Source organism: Manis pentadactyla, chromosome X (genome assembly GCF_030020395.1).
Source record: "Manis pentadactyla isolate mManPen7 chromosome X, mManPen7.hap1, whole genome shotgun sequence".
Taxonomy (NCBI): domain Eukaryota; kingdom Metazoa; phylum Chordata; class Mammalia; order Pholidota; family Manidae; genus Manis; species Manis pentadactyla.
This window is the reverse complement of record NC_080038.1, coordinates 116,959,535-116,984,564: the sequence shown is the minus strand read 5'-3', so window position 1 is coordinate 116,984,564 and position 25,030 is coordinate 116,959,535. Positions and strand designations below refer to the sequence as shown.

Below are 25,030 nucleotides of genomic sequence, written 5' to 3'. Positions count from 1 at the left end.
GACCTGTGTCTACCACTAGGTTATAGAGCCATTGAATGCAGGGGCTCTACATTACTCATCTTTTAATCTGCAGGGCCTATCGTACCATGGCATACAGTAGTTGCACATTAGAAGTTTGCTAGCTGACCAATAAGTACATTTATGAATGTATGTATGTATTCATAAATTCAACACCCATGTTAGGTGCTCCTCCAGAAGCACCTGTGTTGCACCGCAGGCAGATACCAAGGCATCGTAGGTGGGAACCTGCCTGGGAAGCCAGGTACTTCTGACTGCAGCCACCAGGTGTGACATCTGGGCTTTCCTCAACTGAGACACTGAACTTGGAGGTGCTACTGGGACTAGGTGAAGTCTTTAGGAAGGTACAATACTAGGCAAAATTCATGGGGTCTCTGCTTTGTAGTGGGCCTCCAGAAGATATTTTGGCTCTCTCTCCAAGCTCTCATTGCCCACCAGCCAAAGACCACCAGGACACTCTTGTGGTTGAACAAGTTGGGTTTATTGCTCCCTGCAGTGAGGTGCAGCACATACCATAGGGAACCATGGGGTATCTCAGGAAGATGACATATGATATGATTTGGACTAGGCTGTATTATTTGGGGGTTGGGGGGCTGAAGAAGTCAGGCTTTGCTCTGGGTTGGATGCCGTCAGGAAGAAGGGATAATTCCATGATTGGGTATCTTAAATAAATCTTATCCAAAAGGCAGGCAGACTAGAGGGAGGCTAACACTGAATTTGGTAAAGAGACAGCACTCAGATTAACCAGGATGTGGAGGTGTTCAGTCATGTCATTTCTGTGGTTTGGGTAATGTTCATGTTTTTGTCTGTGCTCACACAAATTTATGAAGTGTCTTGCTTTTCTATCAATTCACCATGGTCAGAGTGGCTTTGCTCAATGCAAACATCTTGTGAGTCAGTTTATGCTCAAGAGAACGCCTAGGCCTAGCAGTGAGTGCCAAGCCAGTTTGTAGCAACACCAAGGCTGATCTGACAGTCCCAGGCCAGCTTCTGGATGTCAGGCACTGCGTTTCCCTTTCTCAAAAATGTCCATTTTGAAATGATCCCTGTTTCCCAACTAGGACTTGGCAGTCCAGGATCTAAATATTTAGACCTTCCCTGTATCTGACCCAGTCACACCCATCTGTAGAACTAGCCAGGCAAGCGAACGTCATCACTGGCTTGGGCTATGTGTGTCTGTCTATGTGTGGTTTTGTGTACATGTGTCTGTGTCTGCCAGAAATTCCCTGATAAGATGGGAAAGAGGCCAGAGGTGGTGCCACTTTACCCCTGGGCCCAGCAGCACTTCCTCTCTGCTCAGGAAGCAAGGCACTGGGATTGAGTCCCAACAATCTCCAGGGCAGCGAGGGTGCCCAGCTTTAGGTGGAGTCCGGGAAGGACAGAGGGGATATTGCAACAGCCAAACTTGAGAGGAGTGGGAAAGGGAAGGGGTAGTGGTGGGAGGGGAGAGTTCCTTTGTATAAATGGGTCTCTAGAGAAGCTGCTTATTTTCCTTCAAGGAAGCAGCCTGCGGTATGTCACTGTGGATTCCCCACCCCCATCCCTTTCTACTTTATGCCTCTAGTCTCCAAAACAGGCTGTTTATTAGAACAACAAAAAAGTCACGTATATTGACCTCATCCTCCACTAAGAGGCTTATTCTGACCCCTTTTCAATCAAACACACTTCCTTCCCTCAGGTCCATGTGTCCAGCTAAAGTATGAGGACATCTGCTGTGCCTTATAGGTGGCTAGGCAAAGGCTAGAGTCATTGTGAAGTGCTGAGCTGCCATCAGATGTCATTTGTAAAATGACAAAGAAAAATGAGGTTGAAGTCCAGTGGGTGGGCTCCCAACACTTCAGATTTTGGTAAAGCCCCAACTCTTCCTTGCAGGGTGTGACGAGCCCTGACTGCACTGTGCTGTGACCTAGCTGATCACACAGGTGGGCTATCGACTGGTGCTGCTTGCTGTGTGGGCAGAAATGGGTCCCTGCAATCCTTGAGGGCCTACACATATGAAATGCATCCTGGTTAAATGGCAAGTAGTGGCAGTGGGTGAAGTGAGGGGGTCTGATTATCTGGATTACAGAGAACAGAGGCTACAGGTGGGCACTCAGTTTTACAGTTGTATCATCTAACCAGGAAACCAAGGGTTTGCTCAGCACTTTGCCAGGGTCTTGAGGGGTGGGGCACATTGTCCCCATCCTGAGAACAAGTTTCTGCTCCAGGATTGCTTACAATCAGTTTAGGGAGGAAACACTAATAATGCAGAGGACGACTTAGAAGAGCAATAAAATTCAAAGGCATCAAGTGCAATTGGAATTCAGGGATGAAATCTTGCATGGGCACTAAGCCAACTAGTACCATATTACATGGGTGGGATTACCCATAGGATTTGGATAGGTAAAAGGGATTAGAGGTGGCATTTAAACATGAAAAAATGTTTAAAGGTGGCAATAAATCAGATGTGTATGTGTGCACGCACATGTGCATTTCAAGTTGTGAGACAGAGGGCTGGATGGGAAAGAGCAGGCTGAGATCAGGAGTGCCATGGAAGACTTTGGACTTGATGTGGATGGTGGCAGGGAGTCACTGTATGTTCTTCATCAGGGTGGGGTGAGGAGACACGGACTGAGTGATACTTTAGGAAGTGGCCTAAGAGCAGTGGTTGACTAAGGATGGATGCTCTGGTTGATCTCCATTCTTGGTGTGTTTTGTGTCTTTCTATGGACACACGTCACTATTTTATACTTCTGTATTCACATGTCTGCCTTCTTCACTGGCATCAGGAGTTCTTAAGAGAAGTTGTCATGTTTTCTCCATCTTCCTATTCTGGCATCCACCTGGTTCATAGTAGGCACTCAATGAACAGGCTTGGAAGGGTCAGGTAAGTCTTCATAGAGACTAGGACCTTTCCCAGAGGACAGGTGAGGGGTCAAGTGCTGCTGCAAAAGGCCACGGCAGGTACATGCAGAAGTCTGGAGAGGCAAGAGAGAAGTTCAGGGAACTGAAGGAAGTTTAGAGTATGGGGCAGGGTACACAAGGCTGAGAAAACTAATGCTCTTGACAGTGACTCCATTTTTCTTGTTCTCTAATATGCATAGCTTCCCTCCTGTCACTTACCTGCTCCTTTTCAAAGAGAACAGAATTTAATTTAGAAGAATCAGGTTTTATTTAGTGATGCGAACATTAAGAATTTGTCTACATGGTTGAAATATTCACAAAGGATTTCAACATTCACACTCATACACACCGAGGAAGTCTGCTGAATATAAAATACTCCTTTACGCATCCAAGCAGCTGTCAGGGACAGTGAAGTGCTTGCCTATTCCACTGCAGGGGCAGGGGAGGTGGCTTCAGTCTTCATGAATGTTGAATAGTTTGGCTACTTCATTGAGATCTTCATGTTGCTCACCATCCTTAATGATCTAAGGGAGAGAGTAACAATGGGTCACTCATTCACTCCCTCCATGAGCATTCAGCTGGCCCACACAATGGGGCCTAGCCAGCCCCACGTCATACCGGGAGGCAAACTGTGGGAATAGCTCTCTCCAACCCCAAATGAATGTGTGTCAACTCCCAGGCCACACAGCCAGGTTCCAAGTGAAAGAGAAACTTTCCTGAGCCAAGACTATACCTTTGTTTTGCTCAGGCACAATTTGACCTGGGTGGACAGTACAGAGCAGGGTATCTGATGAAGTCACAGGAGTGTTTTCTGGCCTGCATTTCCACCTCCTCTAAGTGTTCTGAAAGGCACTTACCTTCCTTGCTATGGGCATTCGGTTGAAAATGTTCCACAGCACGATCCCCACCACCACCTTGTTCCTGAGGTAGAAGATGACACCTTTGCCGTAGTCCTCCCCTTGGGTGGGGGCCCGCAGGACTGCAGAATTGCTGGGAGGAATCGCAATTTCCGAGGCCTCAGACTCTGTCTCACTCTCTGATCGGATACCAGTCCCTGTGGCCAACCCCCAAAACAAACAAAGTCAGTTATTATGAGCTTGGGAAATGCTAGGAGGCTAGTGTCTTTTGACACCTGCTTCAGGCTGCTTCAAGATGGTTTGTTTTTCTATACTCCCTCAGTAAATGCAGCCCTTCTCCATTGACAAAGCCAATGACTTGCCAGCTCCAGGGCACTGGGTAAGTCTGAGCGAAAACTTCCCTCCCTTACTATCTAATTGAAAATTTACTCTATGGATATATCCTGGTATCTGAATTTCTTCAAAGTATATTAGACTTGCTGTTGTCCTCTGAGAAACATCCTAGAGCTGCCTGGTCCAATATAGTAGCCACTAGCCACATACAGCTATTTGAATTTAATTACTAAAATAAATTGTAATGAAAATTAAATAAAATGTAAATTCAGTTCCTTATTTGCCCTAGCCACATTACAAGTACTAAACAGCCACATGTGACTAGTGGCTAATGTACTGGATGAAAGTCCTATTGGATAGCACTGCTACAGAGACATTCCAGCCAAAGCAGGAGAAGGCACTTCCACATGAAAAAACCATAGCAGAGGGGAGAGGGAGGGGGCATCTTGCCCTCTGAGAACCACCAGGCTCTAGGTAATACTCCCTGGTGTTGAGAGTAGTGAGCTGGAGTTTATATGTCCCTGCGTCCCTCTCCTGGATCCACTTCCCAGGAGAGGACAGAATTAAGGAGAGAGTGTATGTAATCCACTTGGATTACACAGGAAAAGGACCTACATATCCATACAATGTCTTGCTTTCTCCTTAAAGAGCAAGTTGTCCTTGAAATGCCTCTGACAAGGGGACACAGAGGTTAAATAACTTCAGCCAAGGTCATGGAAGGGAGAGGGAATAGGCCTTGGAGTTAATGAAAGAGTTGTGTGGGAGAGAAGTTCATTCCGTGAGAGGTGCCTCCCATCCAAAGAAAACCTGGTGTTAAGATCTGACAAATGGAATTAGATGCAGCTGAAGAACTACTCAGCCTATTCTTCACTGCCCAGGGCCCGTGAAGTATTGCAGATCCTATACTAAGGTTCTCAGGCCTAGTTCTTGGGACTAGCAGGAAGCAAAAAAATAGTTCAGGCTGTCTTCACCATGCAGGTCATCCTATTCCCTAGAGACAAACTACACAATAGAGTTGTTGAGCTAGCCTCTCTTCAGTCTAGGACAGTTACTCACAATATCAGAGTCTATGCTTTGACCAGGATACCTGAGTTTGCCAGCTCTCAGACCACTAAAGAGTGAGGACTTTGAGTTTGGTTTATTTTAAAGCACAACACGAAGAGAGGCTTTCACTGACAGTTCCCTAGGGCCACTACAGACACCCCTGTTCAGGAGAGTGTGGACCAGTGCTTCTCAACACTCTTCCAAGGGAAGTGGTTGGGCTTCCTTACCTGACTGTTCTGTGGCCGATTTTGGGTTGTCCTGTGCAGTTGCTTTTGCAAAAACACCAACTGTGGGCAAACTACTGTCCACAAGACCAATAGCTTCATAGCCAACATCAGGGCCCAAATCACTCCTAAGGAGAGAGAAGAGGGTGTTCTGTTAAGGGGCTGTAAAGAATGACACAGTAACAACATTTTCTTGAAGACACCACACTTTGGTTCATGACACCCAAAGAACTTGGTATGTGTGACAAGAGAAATGCCAAACTGAGTGGTGGCTTGCTAGGGCACCTGGGGACAATTATAAGAAAGCATGATTATCCTAGATAGCTTTTATTTTCCTTAAGAGGCCATTATACCCATCACATATCCATACAATGATCTACACTTTCTTAAATTTATTCATGCTTTTATCCCATACCACATTTGGGGAGTGATGGGTTCCCCAAATTTACTATTCACTACCTTCCTTTAACTTGCCCTAAAACTACCTTTTTGAAGCTTTAAAGAGCACTCCACATTTATGGAATTCAGAATCAGAGATATGGTTTTGTTAACTGATAGTATTTCCTCTTAGCCTTCATTTTTCAAGGCTGGAATGCCTTCATCCACTTGATCATTTTATTTTAGTTGTTATTCTTGGAAACTTCTCCTTTCATCATCATGCTGTTCTTAATAGACTAGGAACGTCACAGAATATTTGTGGCACAGACACACCATGGTTTTGTAATCATCTAAGCTACTCAAGCTGTTTTGTTTCTGGTGTTCTACATCTTACCATCTTCTTGGTCACAGAAGCTCAGTGGAGGGGTGTCTTCAGGGAACAGCCTATAATGACTTCTTGGACTCTGTTCCTGGGACCTAACTGATAATTGTATAGCTATGGACTATTTTTTCACCCCTAACTGCATTATCTTACACATTAACCCTGAAAAACATCTGTTACATTTTTGCTGTCCACTCATGAAACTGTGTGTGATCATCCTAAAATGTATACCCATCAGCTAAGAATTTCCCCAATAGAAATTACTTAGAGGCTTCTGAAGCCTTGAAATTTTTTATGTACTCCACTTTTCAAATCAACAAGATGAGAGCATACCAAATAGGGCCAGCCCCAGTTTTCAAGAATGTCCATTGCTAACTTTTCACTATCCAGAGACCTGCCTATATAATATGCCTGACTTGGAAATGCTGATCTTAAGGGTTTACCTAGACTGGGCTGCGTCTTTTGTCAGCATGTCAGGCTCATTAGGGTTAGCAGCAAAGAATAAATTAAAACATACTGCTGTCTACACCTCGCACTTTTGTACCACCTACTATAGTTCAAACTCTCAGCTATTTTACCAGAAGTTCTGAAGCTGTCTCCACTCATTTACCTAGTCTAACTTATGCCAAACAGGACCCTTTTGCCAGAAGGCCGCTTTGAGGTAGAATGCATGGACATGACATGGAATTCATTCCCTGTCTGTATGAAACAAACTGGCCCACAAGGAAACCAAACCATAACTCTGATTCCATTAATTGTGTGTTCTAATCAGTTGAGTCCTCGAGACAAAACTATTACCAGAACATTGATTGATGCCAGTATGGCTTAGCAGCTCCAGTCATGTTTTCTCCAGCCAATCTTCCACTCACAACAGCGTGATCATGGTGCTCTACCCGCCTCCTGCCCAGCTTTATATCATAGAAGCATGCGGCATCTCCTGCCTTTGGAAACAAACACATTACATGAGCACATGATAAAAAAGCAAATTAAAGACAGAACATCAACTCTTTGGGCTCAGAAAACCCTTTGCATGTTAATTAGTTAATGGTTTCCATCTACAGGCCAGAATCATACCTACACTATCAAAAACAGTTGAGATTCCATTTTTTAAAAAACCAATCTAAGCTTCCACAAAACTAACCTAAATCTTCTATGCTCCAGCTTATACCTCTTCTTATCCTGCCCTTAGCAGAGACAAGATATTTAGTAACCACGATTTGCAGAATATTCTTTCCTATGCAAGGAAACCAGTCTTTAGATGTGACTGCTTCTACCTAGACATCTTTTCCAAAGGTAAGACTTTCTTGGTCACTCAGTAATTCATTCATTCATTCAACAAATATTTACAGAGTACTTTTCCTATACAAAGCCTTATTGCACTGAGTTGCTGAAGCAAACCTGACACGGCCCTTGCCCACAGGAGTGTATGACCTAGTTGGGGAAGGTGCAGCATTGTTCCTCACTGTGGTGCAAAGCTAACAAGGGAGGTACAGATTAAGTGAGCTCAGCGTTTCAAGCAGAGAGAGAGAACCCCTGCCTGGAAACAAGGCCATCTTCATGAAGGATGTTGCATGTGAGCTCTCTAGAACCTTTGTTCATCTGTTGTGCCTCTTCAGACGCCCCCAAAGCAACCTAAAAATCCAACAAGTGAGCAATGGTGAAATGAATTATGAAATCTACTTGATGGAATATTATATAGTTATTAAACTGTTTACAGAATCTGAAGCAACATGGAAAATACATATAATGGTACATGAAAAAGAGAATACAAATATTTATACACAGTATGCTTGCCATGAACTTCACAACAACGAAAAAAAAAACTACATGCAAGAAAATCAAGGGAAGGAAGTACACCAAAATATCAGTTTTCACTGTAATATTTGTGGCACAGACACACCATGGTTTTGTAATCATCTAAGCTACTCAAGCTGTTTTGTTTCTGGTGTTCTACATCTTACCATCTTCTTGGTCACAGAAGCTCAGTGGAGGGGTGTCTTCAGGAAACAGCCTATAATGACTTGTATTTAGTCAAACAATTTCTCCCTTTTCTCCTCATCTGTGTCTTCCATATTGAGCATGTATTGCTTTTACAATAAGTTTAAAACATCCAGGACACTTTAACTTTAAAAAAAAAAGCTTTAAGGGAAAAACACCCTTCAAAGTTCCTATGTCCTTAGTTGCAGAGTCCATAATCAAACACAATACACTTGTAATGATCTAACAATGGGGAAATTACCTCATGTTCCTACATACTATAGTCTTGTTTGTGTCATAACAGATTTTCTGAAACAGCTAAAAATATTACTCAAGGAAAATGAAAACAGAGTAATTTTCCTTTCTAGAGAATGCTATAAAACTGCCTCATCCTCCATTCCTGGGGCTCACGTTCAGGCAAAGGGAACGGGCAAACCAGTCTGAAAGCTGTGCACACGTCCGCGAGGGTGAGGCCAGTGGCTGCTGTCAAAGGTAGAACCAGAAGAGCTCCACTTCTGCAGGTATACATACTGTTCATTTCCTTTCACACTAGCTTGCAGTATGAGGCCGTTCCAGAGCTTGTAAATCAAGTAGGTCACAAGTTTCTGTTTTCTCCTCTTGGCCTCCAAATACCCTGACCCTACCTGTCTAAGCTGCTGATGAGCTTTAGCACACCACTCGGCACAACTGCTCACAAGCCAGGGATGAGCAACTGTGCCTGGTCGTGCTACAGCACACTTACCACCCAGATGTTAGAACGTGCTTGGAGCTCGGCATTTACCCGGAAGCCACCGAAATCTGAGTCTATTTCTAGTCCACCGGTCTTGGCCAACTCAACATTTGGCTCCAGGCCCACAGCTGCCACTATATGATCAGTTTCTACCTGAGGGGAGAAAAAAAGAAATAACACAGCCAATTACCACAGTTTCCACATATGCCTTATGGACATAGTAACTGTACATGATGTCACTAAGAATTAGGGCTTTACCAAAAAATGACTGGTTTCCTTACCTCTGGTAAACAGATTTTAAGTTCTATTTCATAAAGTCTCCCCACTCCCCCCACCACCATTTGAACAGGAATCTGCCACCCTAGTAAGGTCACAAAAATCTGTGCTACAGATAGGAAGGATCTACAGGAAAGTGGTTCACAGTGTCTGTTCTGGCTCTCATCATTCTTATTTTAATGGAGTGATAGTTGGCTAATGGTGGCTGCTAAGAAAACGAATCTACTGGTATCAAATGAAGGAGTAACAATGAGGAAAGGGGAGGGGTGGGCTGGAAGGTCTTCTAGAAGCCTGTCTTCCCCTCTTTACCTTTCGGCCATCTTTCAGCTTGATGAGTAACTTGCCCCCGCTGACTCCGACTGATTGCACAATAGCGTTGGGTAGCACCTTAACCCCCTCTGTAAAGGCAAATAAGACTTGAAGCTGAGCCTGTGAGTCTGCCACCATTGTGAAAAGTAGGGAAGCTGACCAGAGGCACCCCCCCATCACAAAGCCACTCATCATCTGTTTGCAGGCAGCCTTGGAGAGCTGCAAAAAATGACACCCACAGTTCATTTTCAGCACTTCCATGAATTTGGTGCATCAGATTCAGAACAACTACATGAACTTGGATGACTGGAGAATGGCAGAAAATTTTCATCTGCAGGGTGATATGGCTTATGTCAAGGGGGTTCCCAGAGAAGCAAATTTTGCATTTGGCCTAACTCAAAGGAAAGAGTGGCAGCAGAGGGAAAGAGTCTCTCTACCTCGTCTGACTTTTTCCATGGTCCAGTTGCTGAGGTACTCAGGGAGGATCTTGCCCATATTTCCTTTCTCTGGGAAGAGTTGAATCACTTCTGTGCCCAAGGCTTGAGCTGGGAAGAAGAAACAGAGTAGGTAGAGCAGGAGGCAAAAGCCAATCTGAGGAAGACAGGGAGAGAAGTAAAGGAGCAGCAGGCAGCCATTTACTGCAAACAGAGCAATGCCGTGACCCAAGCCAGAACTCCCATTTGTGGGGCACTGGGGCATGAGGGCATTCACGTGGCAAATATAACAGGTGCCAGACCGGTTGTCCCTGGAGTCACCTACATACTGCGAACTCAGTGCACTTATACCCAGCATCACCTCAGGCTTACACAGGTGCCTTGAACTCCCTGAATAGTAGCACCCTCCTGAGAAGATGCCCTGATGATTTCACACAGCTGGAAAGTAACATTAAGAAAAGTGGTTGCCATGAAACATTTGAACTTGAACTCACAGATCTGTCAAGCTGGGACCCATCAAATGTGTGAAGTGAGTCTTTGACTTTTATAGGGAGCAACAGTTCAAAGATACATACAGTTCTGCAGTCCACATTGCCCTTACCATATTAATAACTCACTTTCCTTAATATGTGATTTCTAAGGAGTTCTGGCCTTAGAGGATAGAGGAAAGGAAAGACAACTTTGCTGCTCAGTTACTCAGGTGACAGTTTTTAGTCACTAAGGGATCCCTCACCAGAACTAAACTCAGTGTTTTATGTCTCACCATATAAGTCTTAATCAGACTCTTTCTACTGATCCTGGCAAATGCATCTCTAGAATTTATAAGAGTCCCCAAAAGCATGTGACAAGACCAGAGAGAGAAAATCAAGGTCACTCTGTGATACTCACCCTTTTTGCCAAGAGCACATGCCAATTCACTACCAAGGAAGCCCCCACCAATAATCGTAATGGACTTGACTTCCCGGGAAATCTTCTCCAAGGTTCTAAAGTCTCCAATCTGCAAGAACCCACCAGTTTAGCCCACTGATTTCCCAAAGGGGCACAGAATGATAATACCAAGAAGTATTTTCTGCTAAGCTTTGACAAGACTACTTTGCACACAGAACCTTCTCATCCTATAAAGTGGCTCAATAATTGCCTCTCTGCTATAGATGTAGATTTCTTCCTCCATTGTAACATTCCTAGCAACAGGGGTTCTCGACTGGGAGCAGTTTTGCACCCCTTGCACCAGCGGACATTTGGCAATGTCTGGAGGCATTTCTGGCTATTACCACTGGGGTTGGGGAGGTGCTATTTAGTAGACAGCTAGTGGACAGAGGCCAGGGACACTGCTAACCATCCCACGATGCACAGGACAGCCCCTCACAACAAACGACTGTCCAGACCAAAAATGTCAATAGTGCTAAGGGTGACAAACCTTGTTCTATCAAGAACTTAAAGAACAGTACAAATCTTTTCAAATACCCCTGAGAGTGGCTGAAAAATTTTAACAGTTCTCATAAGCAAAGCACAGTATTAAGAAGCAAAATCCCCGTTCCACTTTGACTAAGGTGTTTTCAACTTTTCCCCAAAGTCTGCACAACTGCACTTGTGATGAAAAATGCCAAGGAGCTAGGAAGAGTTCCAGTGACTCAAATGCATCAGGAAGGAAACAAATATGGAAGAGCCATCGGAAGGCACTACAGCAAGCAATAAAAACACTAAGTGTATTTTTCTTCAGGAGCTTAAAACCCCTGAGTAAGGTGTTTGAGGTAGAGAGAGAGGAAGTGACTTGTCAGGGCCAGATAACAAATCTGTAGAAGAGGCACAAATAGAACTTGGATCTCCTTACTCCCAGGTGGGTACTTGGGGGCCACAGGATTATATTACCTCTTCAAAACCAACACAAGGAAAGAACTAAAGCAAACAGACAATTACCTTTCTGAAAAGGGTTGTTCTACTCTTCACCTCTGCTCCAGCCCTATCAATGGCAGACAGACTTCGTGGAGTGCCTCCTGGAAATAAGAAGAGGAAAACTGTTTAGCCCAACAAGTAGGAGTGAACTCAAACAATCCCCCATGAACTGAGTTCCATTTGGTGCTGTGTGCACTCCTGCTGGTGCCACAGGAGTATCAACAGCTTAGTCTCCCTTCAAATCACCTCACCGTAGGCTTTTATTAATTTCCTTTGAGAAGCAGATTTGAGAGTCTCTCCTCAAAGGGCTCCCCTCCCCATAGATGGCCACAGGGCCTCACTCTTTGCTTCCTATCTCTTAGTTTCTCATGAGGATTCACCAGATTCCATAGCTACTGCTGTTTAAGAAACTGCTTCAGTCTCTCTCCTTTCTTGATTTCTGATTGGAAAAGGCTATGAGCCATGAGGCTATTATCACTTCAGGGTAGAGAGCAGAGGACAAGGGGTAAGCAGGGAGAGACAATAAAGCAGACCTCTTCAACAGCCATCCATGCATTACCAGGAGGAATAGCAAGGATAATCCAGTAGGGCTATTGATCAGATGTCTGTAGTTAGTCGGGCCTTGCACCAAGAGAAGACACCCATTCAGAGAGTCTGGGTTTTGGTTTTCTTAATGCCTTCTAAAACTTCAATGAGCTCCATCAAGGAATAAAGCTATCTCCAGAAATACTCACCTGTGGCAATCAAGCACTTTTCATATGTTATTTGAGAGCCATCATTAAGTTTCACCATGTTGCCTCTCACATCCAGCTGTACTACCTGGTACAGTCACACACAGAGAAAGAAGTAGAGATGAATTAGCTTTAAACATTTTTTTATTGAGATATGATTCACTTAACATAAAATGCACCATTTTAAAGTGTGCAATTCAGTGGCTTTTAGTATATTCACAAGGCTGTGCAACCATCACCACTATCTAATTCCAAATATTTTCATCAGCCCAGAAAGGAACTCTGTAACCCATTAGCCGTCAGCCCAGTCAGAAGCATTAGTTCTTGCCCTAGGTGATCCTTAAGAAGCTACGTCTAAGTAATCACTGTGAGCACAGTTTCTGGTACACAGGTTCTTCAGGGTGGGTCGAATTTCCTAAGTGACCAACATTAGACTAAGTCCATATGGTCCCAAAGTTCCTGCCCAATTTGTGGACAAGAAATTTTCTGCTTGGTTCTTTGGAACCCTTACTTCTTTGTTAACACTGATCCTTCATCCTTAACATTTTTACAGGATGCTTTCTTCAACTTCTTCCCTTCACAAAAACTTGGCTCCCTGCCAAGGATAGCTCACATGGAGAGACTGCTTATCCACCCACAAGCCTCCCCATCATGAGGCTGAGCTGAGGGGAGTGGTGTTGGCTGCTGCTTCCAGATTCTTGTACCCTCACCCTTTCTGAGGGACACAGACCTGGATCCTTATAAAAACACTGTTATCCATCCACCTCCTGGTATCTCCTCCTCATATGCTCAAGACCTTGGAACCTGGCTCATACTTTATCTCAGAGCCACATCAGAATTTTCTCTCTTAAACCTGGATATCTACCTAAAATATCCCACTCTTTGGTCACAATTTTCCATCCTTTCCAGCTTTCTTTTAGTCCCGCTGTCACCTATATTTGCTTTCAATTTTGTTTATCCAGAGGGCTGTTCCATTTCGACTAATCTGAGCTAGTGGTAGTCAACTGAACAGTTCCCTTGCCGCCACCCTTAATTCCTTTGCATCCTACTTCTTAAGGTGAAGTGCTTGAGCTTTGGAGTCAGACAACAGGGTTCCATTCTCTGCTCCACTCCTCACTAACTGTGAGACCATTTATTCAAGACATAGTTATTAAGCACCTACTAAGGCACTGTGCTAAGTCCTAGGGACACAATGGCGAGAAAACCAGGTACCTTCCTTGCCTTTAGATTCTAGAAACCAAGACAGACAATTTAATAAGCACTACAATCAAGAGTGAGCAATGCTCTGATAAGGGTCATACAGGTAGCAGCAGGAACATATGACAAGTGCACCCAGTCAAGCTTTCCAGAGGCAATGACGTAAACTGACACCAGATGGATGAGTAGCTTCTTTAATGTCCTCTGATTTGCCCTAGGTAAGCTCCCTCTTCAATCCAATCCCACTACTCAACTCTCAACACTGGCCATGTTTAATTAGCCACCTTGCATCCTAGTTTATTGCAAAAACAAGTGAAACCATCAGATGTGATCGTCAGCTTCCATAACGGCAACCACCTCCCAACCCCTGAATAAAAATTTTACTTCCTTTCTTCCAGTTTTTGGGATGAGGTGTCCCTTCTGTTTTGTTTCTGGGCCTGATCCTCATCCCTTCCTTTCGCTCCCAGAACCTTCCCCTATTAGTCACACACTCATTCCCCCATGTCTCGACACCTTATACCTTCATCCCATTAACATGCTTGTCTGTCCCATCCTAGAAGTCCCACATTAGATTCTATGCCCTCCTCAAGCTTTGTCCAATTGCTATCTCCCTTTTCTCATTTAAACTTTTGAAATAGTAACTTATCCTCTTTTCTAACTTCACAATGATATCTGAACTGCTAAATCTAATGCGGTATTTTACAATTTCTTTTCTGACCAGACTCTTTTGCTGCAGTAACACCATGGATCACATCTTCCTTCTTGAAACTTTCTCCAACTCTGGTCCCTGTCCTGGGCTCTCCTTATACTGCCCTTTAACTTCTTTCATATTCTCTTTTGTGGACTCTTCTTCTTAAGCCTACCTCTGAAAAATTGGGTTTTCCAGGGTTTCATCCCTGTCCCACTCCTCTTCTGGCTATATAAGTTCTCAACCCTCCCTCAAGGCTTCAGCTCCTACACATACAAAGATAATTCCTGAATCTCTGAGCCCAGACCCCTCCCTCAGAGCATCACAATCATATCCAACTTCCCATAGGACTCCTCCACACATATTTCCTACTTCAAACTTAAGAGTCTAAAACTAAACTTTATTTCCCTCTTGAACTAGGTCTTCCTCTTGTAATATGTCTCAGTTGGGGGTATATCACCACCTACCACACATTCTGGAAATCAGAAAATCATCTTTGCCTCCTCCCTCTCTCTCAAGTTCCACCTTCAACCACTCACCATGCCCTATCAAATTTGCCTCCGGAGCATGTCTCCAGTCTGTTCCTGACCCTTCATTACCTTTCTGTCAGGAAGCTATACAATGATGTTATCAAGAGCTTGGACTCTGGAATCAGAATTCTGTAGTCAGACATATTTGGACTCAAATTCTATCTCTGCCACTTATTAGCTGTGTGGGAAAGTTAGTTAATCTCTTTTTAATCTAAATTTCCTTATAAAATGGAAATAATAATAGGACCTATCTCATCAGAGTACTGTGATGATAAAGTAAGATAATAAAAATAGAGCATTTTAAAAGTGTCCTTACTTCACAAAGTGGGTATAGAGGGAAAATACCTCAACATAAGAAAGGCCATATATGAAAAACCCACAGCCAACATCATACTTAACAGGGAAAATATGAAAGCTTTTCCTCTAAGATTAAGAACAAGACAAGGATGCCAACTCTCACCACTTTTATTCAACATACTACTAGAGGTCCTAGCCATGGCAGTCAGACAAGAAGAAAAAATAAAAGGCATCCAAATTGTTAAGGAAGAAGTTAAACTGTCACTATTTGCAGGTGACACGATACTATATATAGAAAACCCTAAAGGCTCTACCAAAAAACTCTTAGAACTAATAAATGGATTAAGTAAAGTTGCAGGATACTAAATCAACACACAGAAATCTGTTGCATTTCTATATACTAATAACAAACTAGCAGAAAGAGAAATCAAGAAAAAAATTCCAACAAAAAGAATAAAATACCTAGGAATAAACCTAACCAGGGAGGTAAAAGACCTCTACTCTGAAAACTATATGACACTGATGAAAGAAACTGAAGAAGACACAAATAAATGGAATGCTATCCCATGTTCATGGATAGGAAGAATTAATATTGTCAAAATGGCCATCCTTCCCAAAGTAATTTACAGATACAATCCCCATCAAAATACCAATGGCATTTTTCAACTAACTAGAGCAAATAACCCTAAAATTTCTATGGAGCTACAAAGACCCCAAATAGCCAAAGGAATCTTGAGAAAGAACAAAACTGTGGGTGGGGGGCATCCTGCTCCCTGATCCCAAGCTATACTACAAAACTATGGTGATCAAAACAGTATGGTGCTGGCAAATATGATATACTAATTGACTATATATGGATGCATATATAGTCAATTAGTATACGACAAAGGCGTCAAGAATGTACAACAATCTCTTCAAGAAATGGTGTTGGAAAACCTAGACAACTACATGCAAGAAAATGAAACTGGACCACTGTCTAACACCATACACAAAAGTAAACTTGAAATGGATTAAAGACCTAAATGTAAGACATAAAACCATAAAACTCTTAGAAGAAAACATAGGCAGGAATCTCTTGAACATCAGCATTAGTAATTTTTTTCTGAATACATCTCCCCAGGCAAGGGAAACAAAAGCAAAAATAAACAAGTGGGACTACATCAAATTAAAAAGCTTCTGCACAGCAGAGGAAACTATCAACAAAAAGTCAGCCTACTGTATGGGAGAATCTATCTGCAAATAATATACCCGATAATGGGCCAACATCCAAAACATAGAAAGAACTCATACAGCTCAACACCAAAAAACAAATAACCTGATTCAAAAATGGGCTGAGGACCTGGAGAGACATTTCTGCAAAGAAGACATACAGATGGCCAACAGGCACAGGAAAAGATACTCCACATCAATAATCATCAGGGAATGGCCACTATCCCAAAGACAAGAAACAGAAATAACAAGTGTTGGTGAGGACATGCTGTAAGGAGGATGGATTTTCAGACAATTTCAATGTCTCATTACCAGCTTATCCACAACCCTATATCCATTTTCTCTGCCTAACATCCCCTTATAGAAGTGGGCCTGTCCCTATCAAAAGTCGATGCCTCCACTTGTGCTGTGGATTCCATCTACTCTGGGCTTTGCTGCTTCTGGTAACCTTTCCCTCTCTACTGGAACATTGCCATTAGTTTACAGACACATTACCTCCCATTAATAAAAACGAAGCAGAATACGACAAAACTCTCCCTGGATCCCATAAACACCCTCCAAAAACTGCTCTCATTACTCAGGCACTTAATTTTGTAAAGTTTTCATGCTAATGTTAAGCCTGAATTATTTTACTAATCTGAATAATATACTTCTGTCAATCTTGTGGCATCAATAATCCTAAAGAAATGTCAATGTGGAATAGGAAGAAGGAAGGGCAAAGAGGCAAATCAGGAGAGGGAACAGCTTTAGGGTCTTGGTCCTCAATGATTTGATTTCCCCAGAAAAGTTTAGTTTGCATGCCACTCTAGGCTTTGAGATTAGTGCTTTCCTCAGGAAGATACACTAAGTAGTGTAGACTAGCAGTATTAGACCCAAAATGACTCACTCCTTCTTTGATGAACTACAATGGCAGGGAAGACATGAATGGCAGTGGGAATACAAGTTATTATACTTGCTGCCCACTTGGGCACATATGCGGAGCTTGACGAAGGAAGCAGCCTACTAGCTCACCTTCTTCCCAGTGAGGACAGCCACACCACCATTCTCAATGTGAGGCAGGTCCTGAGCAGAGACATAGAAGGAAGGTGGCTGGAAATATATGCTGTATAGAGAAGAGGGAGGAAATGTTATAAGCACATGGAACTCCTATCAACTTCACCCATAGCTTTAATAAAATTGTTCCCATCATGAAAAACTTTTAGGAACATTTTCCAAAGTCAGTCTCCAAGGCCACTAAACTCTGGTCATGACTTACTTATACAGAGGTATTTTTGACCAGTGGTTCTCAACCGGGGGCAATTTTGCTCCCACCCCCACCCCCACTCAGACATTGGCAGTGAATGGAGACAATTTTGCTTGTAACAGATTGGGGGTAGGGATGCTTCCAGTATCTAGTGAGTAGAGGCCAGGGAGGCTGTTAATAGGGAGGCTCTACAATGCACAGACCAGCCCCCACAACTAAGAACTATCCAGCCCTAAATGTCAATAGTGCTGAGACTGAGAAACCCTGCTCTGGATTTAGGTTCATTTCAAGTTAGAACAAGAGAAGCACCCAAGGAGCTGGTAGTCACACTTCTACCCAAACAAGTTATCTAGATGGGTGCTGGTCAATGGACAACTAGTCTAGCTCCTGAGATGATTTTGCCTTAAATAATAGACAGTAACTGTGAAATATTAATTAAGGTATGGATAACATAATTGGAAGTATGTATCTGCTTGAGAATAGAACATGGTAACTGGGGCGAGGGAGATGGGTAGATTTATAAAATTTAGTCCAGTATCAGAGGGATCACTAATGAGAAAAAAATTGGAACCCAAAGAACATGGTACTGGAATCAAAAGATCCAAGGAGTCCTTTAAGAGGAAAAAGCTTCTGGATCTGTATTTCCAAGTCTCTTGTGCAATCACTTTAATAAAGAGGTTCTACTTTATGGTGTTCCCATTCTACTCCCACAATTCTGAATGCCTGCTAAGGTGTCACAGAAAATGCCATAAAACAGTGTCTTTCCTTTTGCTTTTATGGGAGATGTCTAGACAAGTGTAAAGAAGTGACAGCACAGGTCAAGCTAGTCTTCACTGGAAAAGTCTAACAATAAGGTCCCAGAAATAGGAGCGTCAGTATTTCGGAGGCCAACATTATATCTTCAATTGTTGGTAGATCTGGTAACAGAATCCAGGACTTGCCACTATAGCCTGTTGCCTCTGAGCTGCGCCATGTGTGTCCCATGGTGGACACCAGCATGGAGCCAAGTCCTCTCTCCTATGCACTGCACATGGTTGGTGCAAAATCCTGACCTACTCCCTGCACTTAGCTGAAGTTGCTAATCAGTTGGAGTTGCTATTTTACATAAGTGAACATACCTTCTCTCTTTTCCATTCCACTGTCTGAATCGCAGTGTCTTTGTGACATTTGGATCATCTGAAAACCACAGTTCTTTTGAAAGAGGGGGACGCATGTATGGTAGCTCAGGGTCTTCAGATACAATCAGTACCTTTAGACACAAAATAATGGTACTTATTAGAGCCAAGTCACTTAGAGGCAGATGTAAAAGTGCTCACATTGGCTGAGGGCCTGCAGACTATATACCCTCTGTGGCAACCAAGACAGTGTCTGTCTTACCCTGGCCCCAGGATCCCGAGCCCGGATGGATCTGGCTGCAGCAAAAGCAGCAGTTCCTCCACCAATGAGCAGGAATGGAATGTGACTTGGTATCCTGACTTGAGGAACTGCCTCTCCTTCTGGAGCTGTAAGCAACAGACCAGACACGGTGAATCTTCTTAAAGTCTCAGTTGACTCCTTGCCACTATTAAAAAAAAAAATCACCTTGCACTTATCTCAGTCCTTAACATAAGTTCGCAAAATCCCTACGTACATTAGTCTTAGCAAACTTCACGGCATCCTAATAGGACAGGAAAAGCAAGTATCCCTTTCATTCCATAAGTGAAAAATACCCCCAAAAGAGTGAGTGATTTGACCAACGACATTCACTTATTAAATCTATCAGAACTAGAACTTGGCTTCAATGTTTAGCTATTTCTAAAACACATTAGAAAGCACCTATTAGAAGGCTTGTGCCCTTCTCATTAATTTCCTAATGACTAACAAGAATATTGAGCTCAGTTTCACCCTTTATTAGTAATAAATGGGGAAAACCCAGCAGGGCAATTGGGGATTATTATACAATGTTCAAGAATAAGCAGGTGTTACTGAAGAAAGCAACGTAATTCGCCCACCCAGAGCTGTGGGCCTTACTAATGGATTAAAATTTCCTCTCTGAAAAATCAAGCCTGTCACGTGCGAAGTTATGGCTAGGAGTATATATTTTAAGAAAACAAATATACCTTTAACAACTTGGAACTTCAAAGACTCAAAAGGGTAAAAAAACAGGACAAAAGAATTTCCTGATAGAAAAAGCCTTCATCTCTGTTGTGAGAATTTTCCTTGCCAAGCTTGCCTTTTTAATTTAAAACTTGTCTTTAAGAGTTCAGTATAAACTACCAATCATAATCATCACTCATTTTATTTCAAAGCCAAATTCCAGTCAAATACCTCAACAAATTGCTCCCAGGTCTGGGATAACATAGTTTCTGGAAGCTTACATACATCATCACAAAGCACAGCACCCAAACTGTTTATAACTTTCCCTTCATACACCAAGTCTCAAATCATACTCACCAGATGATGTGGCTCTTTTCTGTTTCTCTTCTGGTGTTAGCCCTAACCCTGAAATTCTTTCATTATACCTTTTTTTGTCATCTTTTATCGTCCTGTAGGCCTGTAGACCCAAACATGGATAAAATTAATTTCATCATGCAGCTAGCTCATACCATAATAATGTTATCTTTCAATTAAACGAGAAGCTTTTGTCTACATGAGGTAAGTTCTTCTATGTAAAAAAAGGCAAGATTATTTTCTTAACAAATAAAAAATACTGAGTGTGTACACAATTGGGGTGAAAAAAACACAGGTGAAAATGTTCCAGTTTCAGACTTCCTTCGGTTCTGTGTGAGGGATTTTCCTCACATTTAATTCTGAAGTTACAGCTAAAGAAAAAAGAAAAACATTTTATTCTACAAGAATAAAGTACTAGGAGGGGCTAAAGTTTACTATCTGTGGAACAGGTACATGTGGTTCCGGGGAGACAGCTGGGACAGAAGTCTTCTGGTAGATGTCCCAAGTTTTCCTGAGCCCTCAGATAATGCCCTGAAACATTACTGCCTGTGTCCTAGTCTTATAGAGTAACTCATCTTTCCCTTAATGGTCTATCCTTTTACAACACTCAGGTATTTATTAAAGATCAAACATCTTGCTTCAATACCCATTGTATTTCAAATATACTATCTTCTCTAGCCTTTAAAAAAAATCTTCTCTATACTTTCAAATGGAGGAAGGGTACTGTAGTATTATGATTAGTTTTTTTTTTCACATACAGCATCAGTTTATTGGAGATTTTAAAAAAAGCTGTAGGCAAGAATGACTTGTCTTAATTATAAAACTTCTGCTCTTTTGTACCCTACATGGTCAACAGACAGATTTTAAGTGACCAATGTAAACTGAGATCCGAGATTATTAATTATTGGAAGAGAAAGTAAGGACAATCACAGGAAATACCATAAAACATGTTCTAAGCATATCTCTATGAGGCCTTCACAGAGCAGCCCATTAGGCAATGTGCTGCAATAAGGAACCTGGATCCTGAGACCTGGATTTAATATTTATCAGCCTGGAAACATCTAAGTATGATATGGATGGGTTAGGAAATTACGTACTGTATGTTAAAAAAACAATGATTTGGACAGGAGGGGCCAAGATGGCGGCATGAGTAGGACAGCAGAAATCTCCTCCCAAAACCATATATATCTTTGAAAATACAACTATTCCTAAAAGAGAAACCAGAAGATAAAGGACAACAGCCAGGCTACATCTACATCTGTGAGAACCCAGTGCCTCACGAAGGGGGTAAGATACAAGCCGCGGCCTGACGGGACCCAAGTGACACCCCTATCCCAGCTCCCCAGTGGGAGAGAGGAGTTGGAGCAGGGAGGGAGTGGGAGCCCAGGACTGCTAAATACCCAGCCCTCCCTAGCCATCAGCACAGGGAGCGCAGACACACAGTGTGTGGTGTGCCAGATACTAGGGAAAGGGAACAGTAAAACCTGCAAGTGGGTTCCCACAGCCGACACCCCTGGCACAAAAGAAAAGCGAGTGCTTTTTGAAAGTCTTAAAGGGACAGGAGCCTCACAGCTAGACAGACGCATCCTGGCACACTCAGCCCAGCAGCTGGGAATCCCGGGGAACTCCAGGCACCCTAACCCCCTGGGAAGCAGGGCAGCTCTGAGGCCCCTCACGGTGATAAACAGCCTCCCGCCAGTTCCCCCTCTGACGCAGCCCTGCCACAGCAGAGCAGCAACCTGAGACCGGCCATGCCCACAGCAACCAAGCGGAGCTTACTCCACAGCGGCTGGGGCAAGAATCAGAGATACCGTCTGCGTGCAACTGCCCAGCAAAAGCCGCTAGGGGTCACTGTTCCCCAGGAAAGGAAGGCCAGGAGCAAGTGGAAAGGGACTTGGTTCTCCCAGCTGACACGCACACAACTGCACATGACTACCTCTATCACCATGAAAAGGCAGAAGAATTTGATACAAACCAGAATAACCCAGACATCCTCCCATGAGAGGGAATCTGGGGAGAAAGATTTAACCTATCTTCCTGAAAAAGAATTCAAAATAAAGGTCCTAACCATGCTGATGGACTTGCAGAGAAATATGCAAGAGCTAAGGAGGGAGAAAACAGAAATAAAACAATCTCTGGAAGGACGTAAGAGCAGACTGGATGAGGTGCAAGAGACTGTTAATGGAATAGAAATCAGAGAACAGGAACACAGAGAAGCTGACGCAGAGAGAGAAAAAAGGATCTCCAGGAATGAAAGAATATTAAGAGAACTATGACTAATCCAAAGGAACAATATTCACATTATAGGGGTACCAGAAGAAGAAGAGAGAAAAAGGGATAGAAAGTGTCTTTGAAGAAATATTGCTGAAAACTTCCCCAAACTGGGGGAGGAAATAGTCTCTCAGACTATGGAGGCCCACAGAACTCGCAACACAAGTGAACCAAGGAGGACAACACCAAGATACGCAATAATTAAAGTGGCAAAGATCAAAGACAAGAACAGAGTATTAAAGGCAGCGAGAGAAAAAAAGGTCACCTACAAAGGATAAGCAATTAGGCTATCATTAGACTTCTCAACAGAAACCTTACAGGACATAAGAGACTGGCATGATATATTTAATGCAATGAAACAGAAGGCCCTTGAACCAAGGATACTGTATCCAGGACGATTATCATTTAAATACAAAGGAGGGATTAAGCAATTCCCACAGAAGCAAAAGTTGAGGGAATTTGCCTCCCACAAACCACCTCTACAGGGTATTTTAGAGGGATTGCTCTAGATGGAAGCACTCCTAAGGCTAAACAGATGTCACCAGAGAAAATAAAATCACAGCAAAGAAAGCAGAACAATCAAATACAAACTCAACGCAAAAAATAAAATCAACTACCCACAAAAGCAGTCAAAGAAAACACAAAGAGCACACACACACACAAAACACCTAATATACAAAGAATGGAGGAGAAAGAATAAGAAGGGAGAGAAATAAAGAATCATCAGACTGTGTTTATCATAGCTCAGTAAGGGAGTTAACTTAGACAGTAAGATAGTAAAAAAGCTAACCTTGAAACTTTGGTAATCACAAACCTAAAGCCTGCAATGGCAATAAGTACATTATCTTTCAATAATCACCCTAAATGTAAATGGACTGAATGCACCAATCAAAAGACACAGAGTAAAAGAATGGATAAAAAAGCAAGACTCATCTATATGCTGCTTACAAGAGACTCACCTCAAACCCAAAGACATACACAGACTAAAAGTCAAGGGATGGAAAAAGATATTTCATGCAAACAATAGGGAGAAAAAAGCAGGTGTTGCAGTACTAGTATCAGACAAAATAGACTTCAAAACAAAGAAAGTAACAAGAGATAAAGGACATTATAAAATGATAAAGGGATCAATCAAACAAGAGGATATAACCATTATAAATATATACGCACCCAATACAGGAGCACCAACATATGCGAAACAAATACTAACAGAATTAAAGGAGGAAATCGAATGCAATGCATTTATTTTAGGAGACTTCAACACACCATTCACTCCAAAGGACAGATCCACCAGACAGAAAATAAGTAAGGACACAGAGGCACTGAACAACACACTAGAACAGATGGACCTAACAGACATCTGTAGAACTCTACATCCAAAAGCAACAGGATACACATTCTTCTCAAGTGTACATGGAACATTCTTCAAAATAGACCACATACTAGGCCACAAAAAGAGCCTCAGGAAATTCAAAAAGATTGAAATTCTACCAACCAACTTCTCAGACCACAAAGTTATAAAACTAGAAATAAATTATACAAAGAAAGCAAAAAAGCTCACAAACACATGGAGGCTTAACAACATGCTCGTAAATAATCAATGGATCAATGACCAAATCAAAATAGAGATCAAGCAATATATGGAAACAAATGACAACAACACAAAGCCCCAACTTCTGCAGGATGCAGTGAAAGCACTTTAAAGAGGAAAAGTACATAGCAATCCAGGCATATTTAAAGAAGTAAGAACAATCCCAAATGAATAGTCTAAAGTCACAATTATCAAAATTGGAAAAAGAAGAACAAATGAGGCCTAAAGTCAGCAGAAGGAGGGACATAATAAAGATCAGAGAAGAAATAAATAAAATTGAGAAGGATAAAACAACAGAAAAAGTTAATGAAACCAAGAGCTGGTTCTCTCAGAAAATAAACAAAATAGATAAGCCTCTAGCCAGACTTGTAAGAAGAAAAAGAAAATCTACACACATCAATAGAATCAGAAATGACAAAGGAAAAATTACAACAGACCCCACAGAAATACAAAGAATTATTAGAGAATACTACAAAAAACTATATGATAACAAGCAGCAAAACAGAAGAAATGGACAACTTCCTAGAAAAATACAATCTTCCAAGACTGACCAAGGAAGAAACAGAAAATCTAAACAGATCAATTACCAGAAACGAAACTGAAGCGGTAATCAAAAAACTACCCAAGAGCAAAACTCCCAGGCCACATGGATTTGCTTTAACAGACATACTGAGAAGACATAATACCCATTCTCCTTAAAGTTTTCCAAAAAATAGAAGAGGGAATACTTCCAGACTCATTCTATGAAGCCAACACCACCCTAATACCAAACCCAGGTAAAGACCCCACCAAAAAAGAAAATTACAGACCAATATCCCTGATGAACATAGATGCAAAAATACTCAACAAAATATTAGCAAACCGAATTCAAAACTACATCGAGAGGATCATACACCATGACGAAGTGGGATTCATCTCAGGGATGCAAGGATGGTACAACATTTGAAAACGCATCAACACCATCCACCACATCAACAAAAAGGACAAAAATCACATGATCATCTCCATAGACGCTGAAAAAGCATTCGAAAAAATTCAACATCCATTCATGATAAAAACTCTCAGAAAAATGGATAGGGAGGGCAACTACCTCAACATAATAAAG

General features: G+C 42.3%; 1 protein-coding gene across 3 annotated transcripts in view; it reads right to left on the bottom strand.

Annotated features, from left to right (window-relative positions):
• Positions 1–477: 477 nt before the first annotated feature.
• The window catches only part of AIFM1 (apoptosis inducing factor mitochondria associated 1), a 44,396-nt gene continuing 19,843 nt past the window's right edge, over positions 478–25,030 (bottom strand). The window contains exons 3-17 of one of the 3 annotated variants that reach the window (XR_005029972.2): positions 20,067–20,166; positions 19,011–19,135; positions 18,752–18,882; positions 17,402–17,492; positions 12,473–12,557; positions 11,763–11,839; positions 10,734–10,842; positions 9,849–9,956; positions 9,412–9,500; positions 8,839–8,979; positions 6,918–7,060; positions 5,363–5,487; positions 3,759–3,955; positions 3,251–3,425; positions 478–2,975 (exon numbers count right to left, since the gene is read on the bottom strand). Coding sequence is in view for 2 of the 3 variants with exons in the window: in XM_036910978.2 (XP_036766873.2) it covers positions 3,354–3,425; positions 3,759–3,955; positions 5,363–5,487; positions 6,918–7,060; positions 8,839–8,979; positions 9,412–9,500; positions 9,849–9,956; positions 10,734–10,842; positions 11,763–11,839; positions 12,473–12,557; positions 17,402–17,492; positions 18,752–18,882; positions 19,011–19,135; positions 20,067–20,166 (1,593 nt within the window). In the remaining variant the exon portion in view is untranslated. Of the gene's footprint in view, positions 2,976–3,145; positions 3,426–3,758; positions 3,956–5,362; positions 5,488–6,917; positions 7,061–8,838; positions 8,980–9,411; positions 9,501–9,848; positions 9,957–10,733; positions 10,843–11,762; positions 11,840–12,472; positions 12,558–17,401; positions 17,493–18,751; positions 18,883–19,010; positions 19,136–20,066; positions 20,167–25,030 lie in introns of those variants that run through there. The other 2 variants (XM_036910979.2, XM_036910978.2) reach the window with 2 other exon arrangements.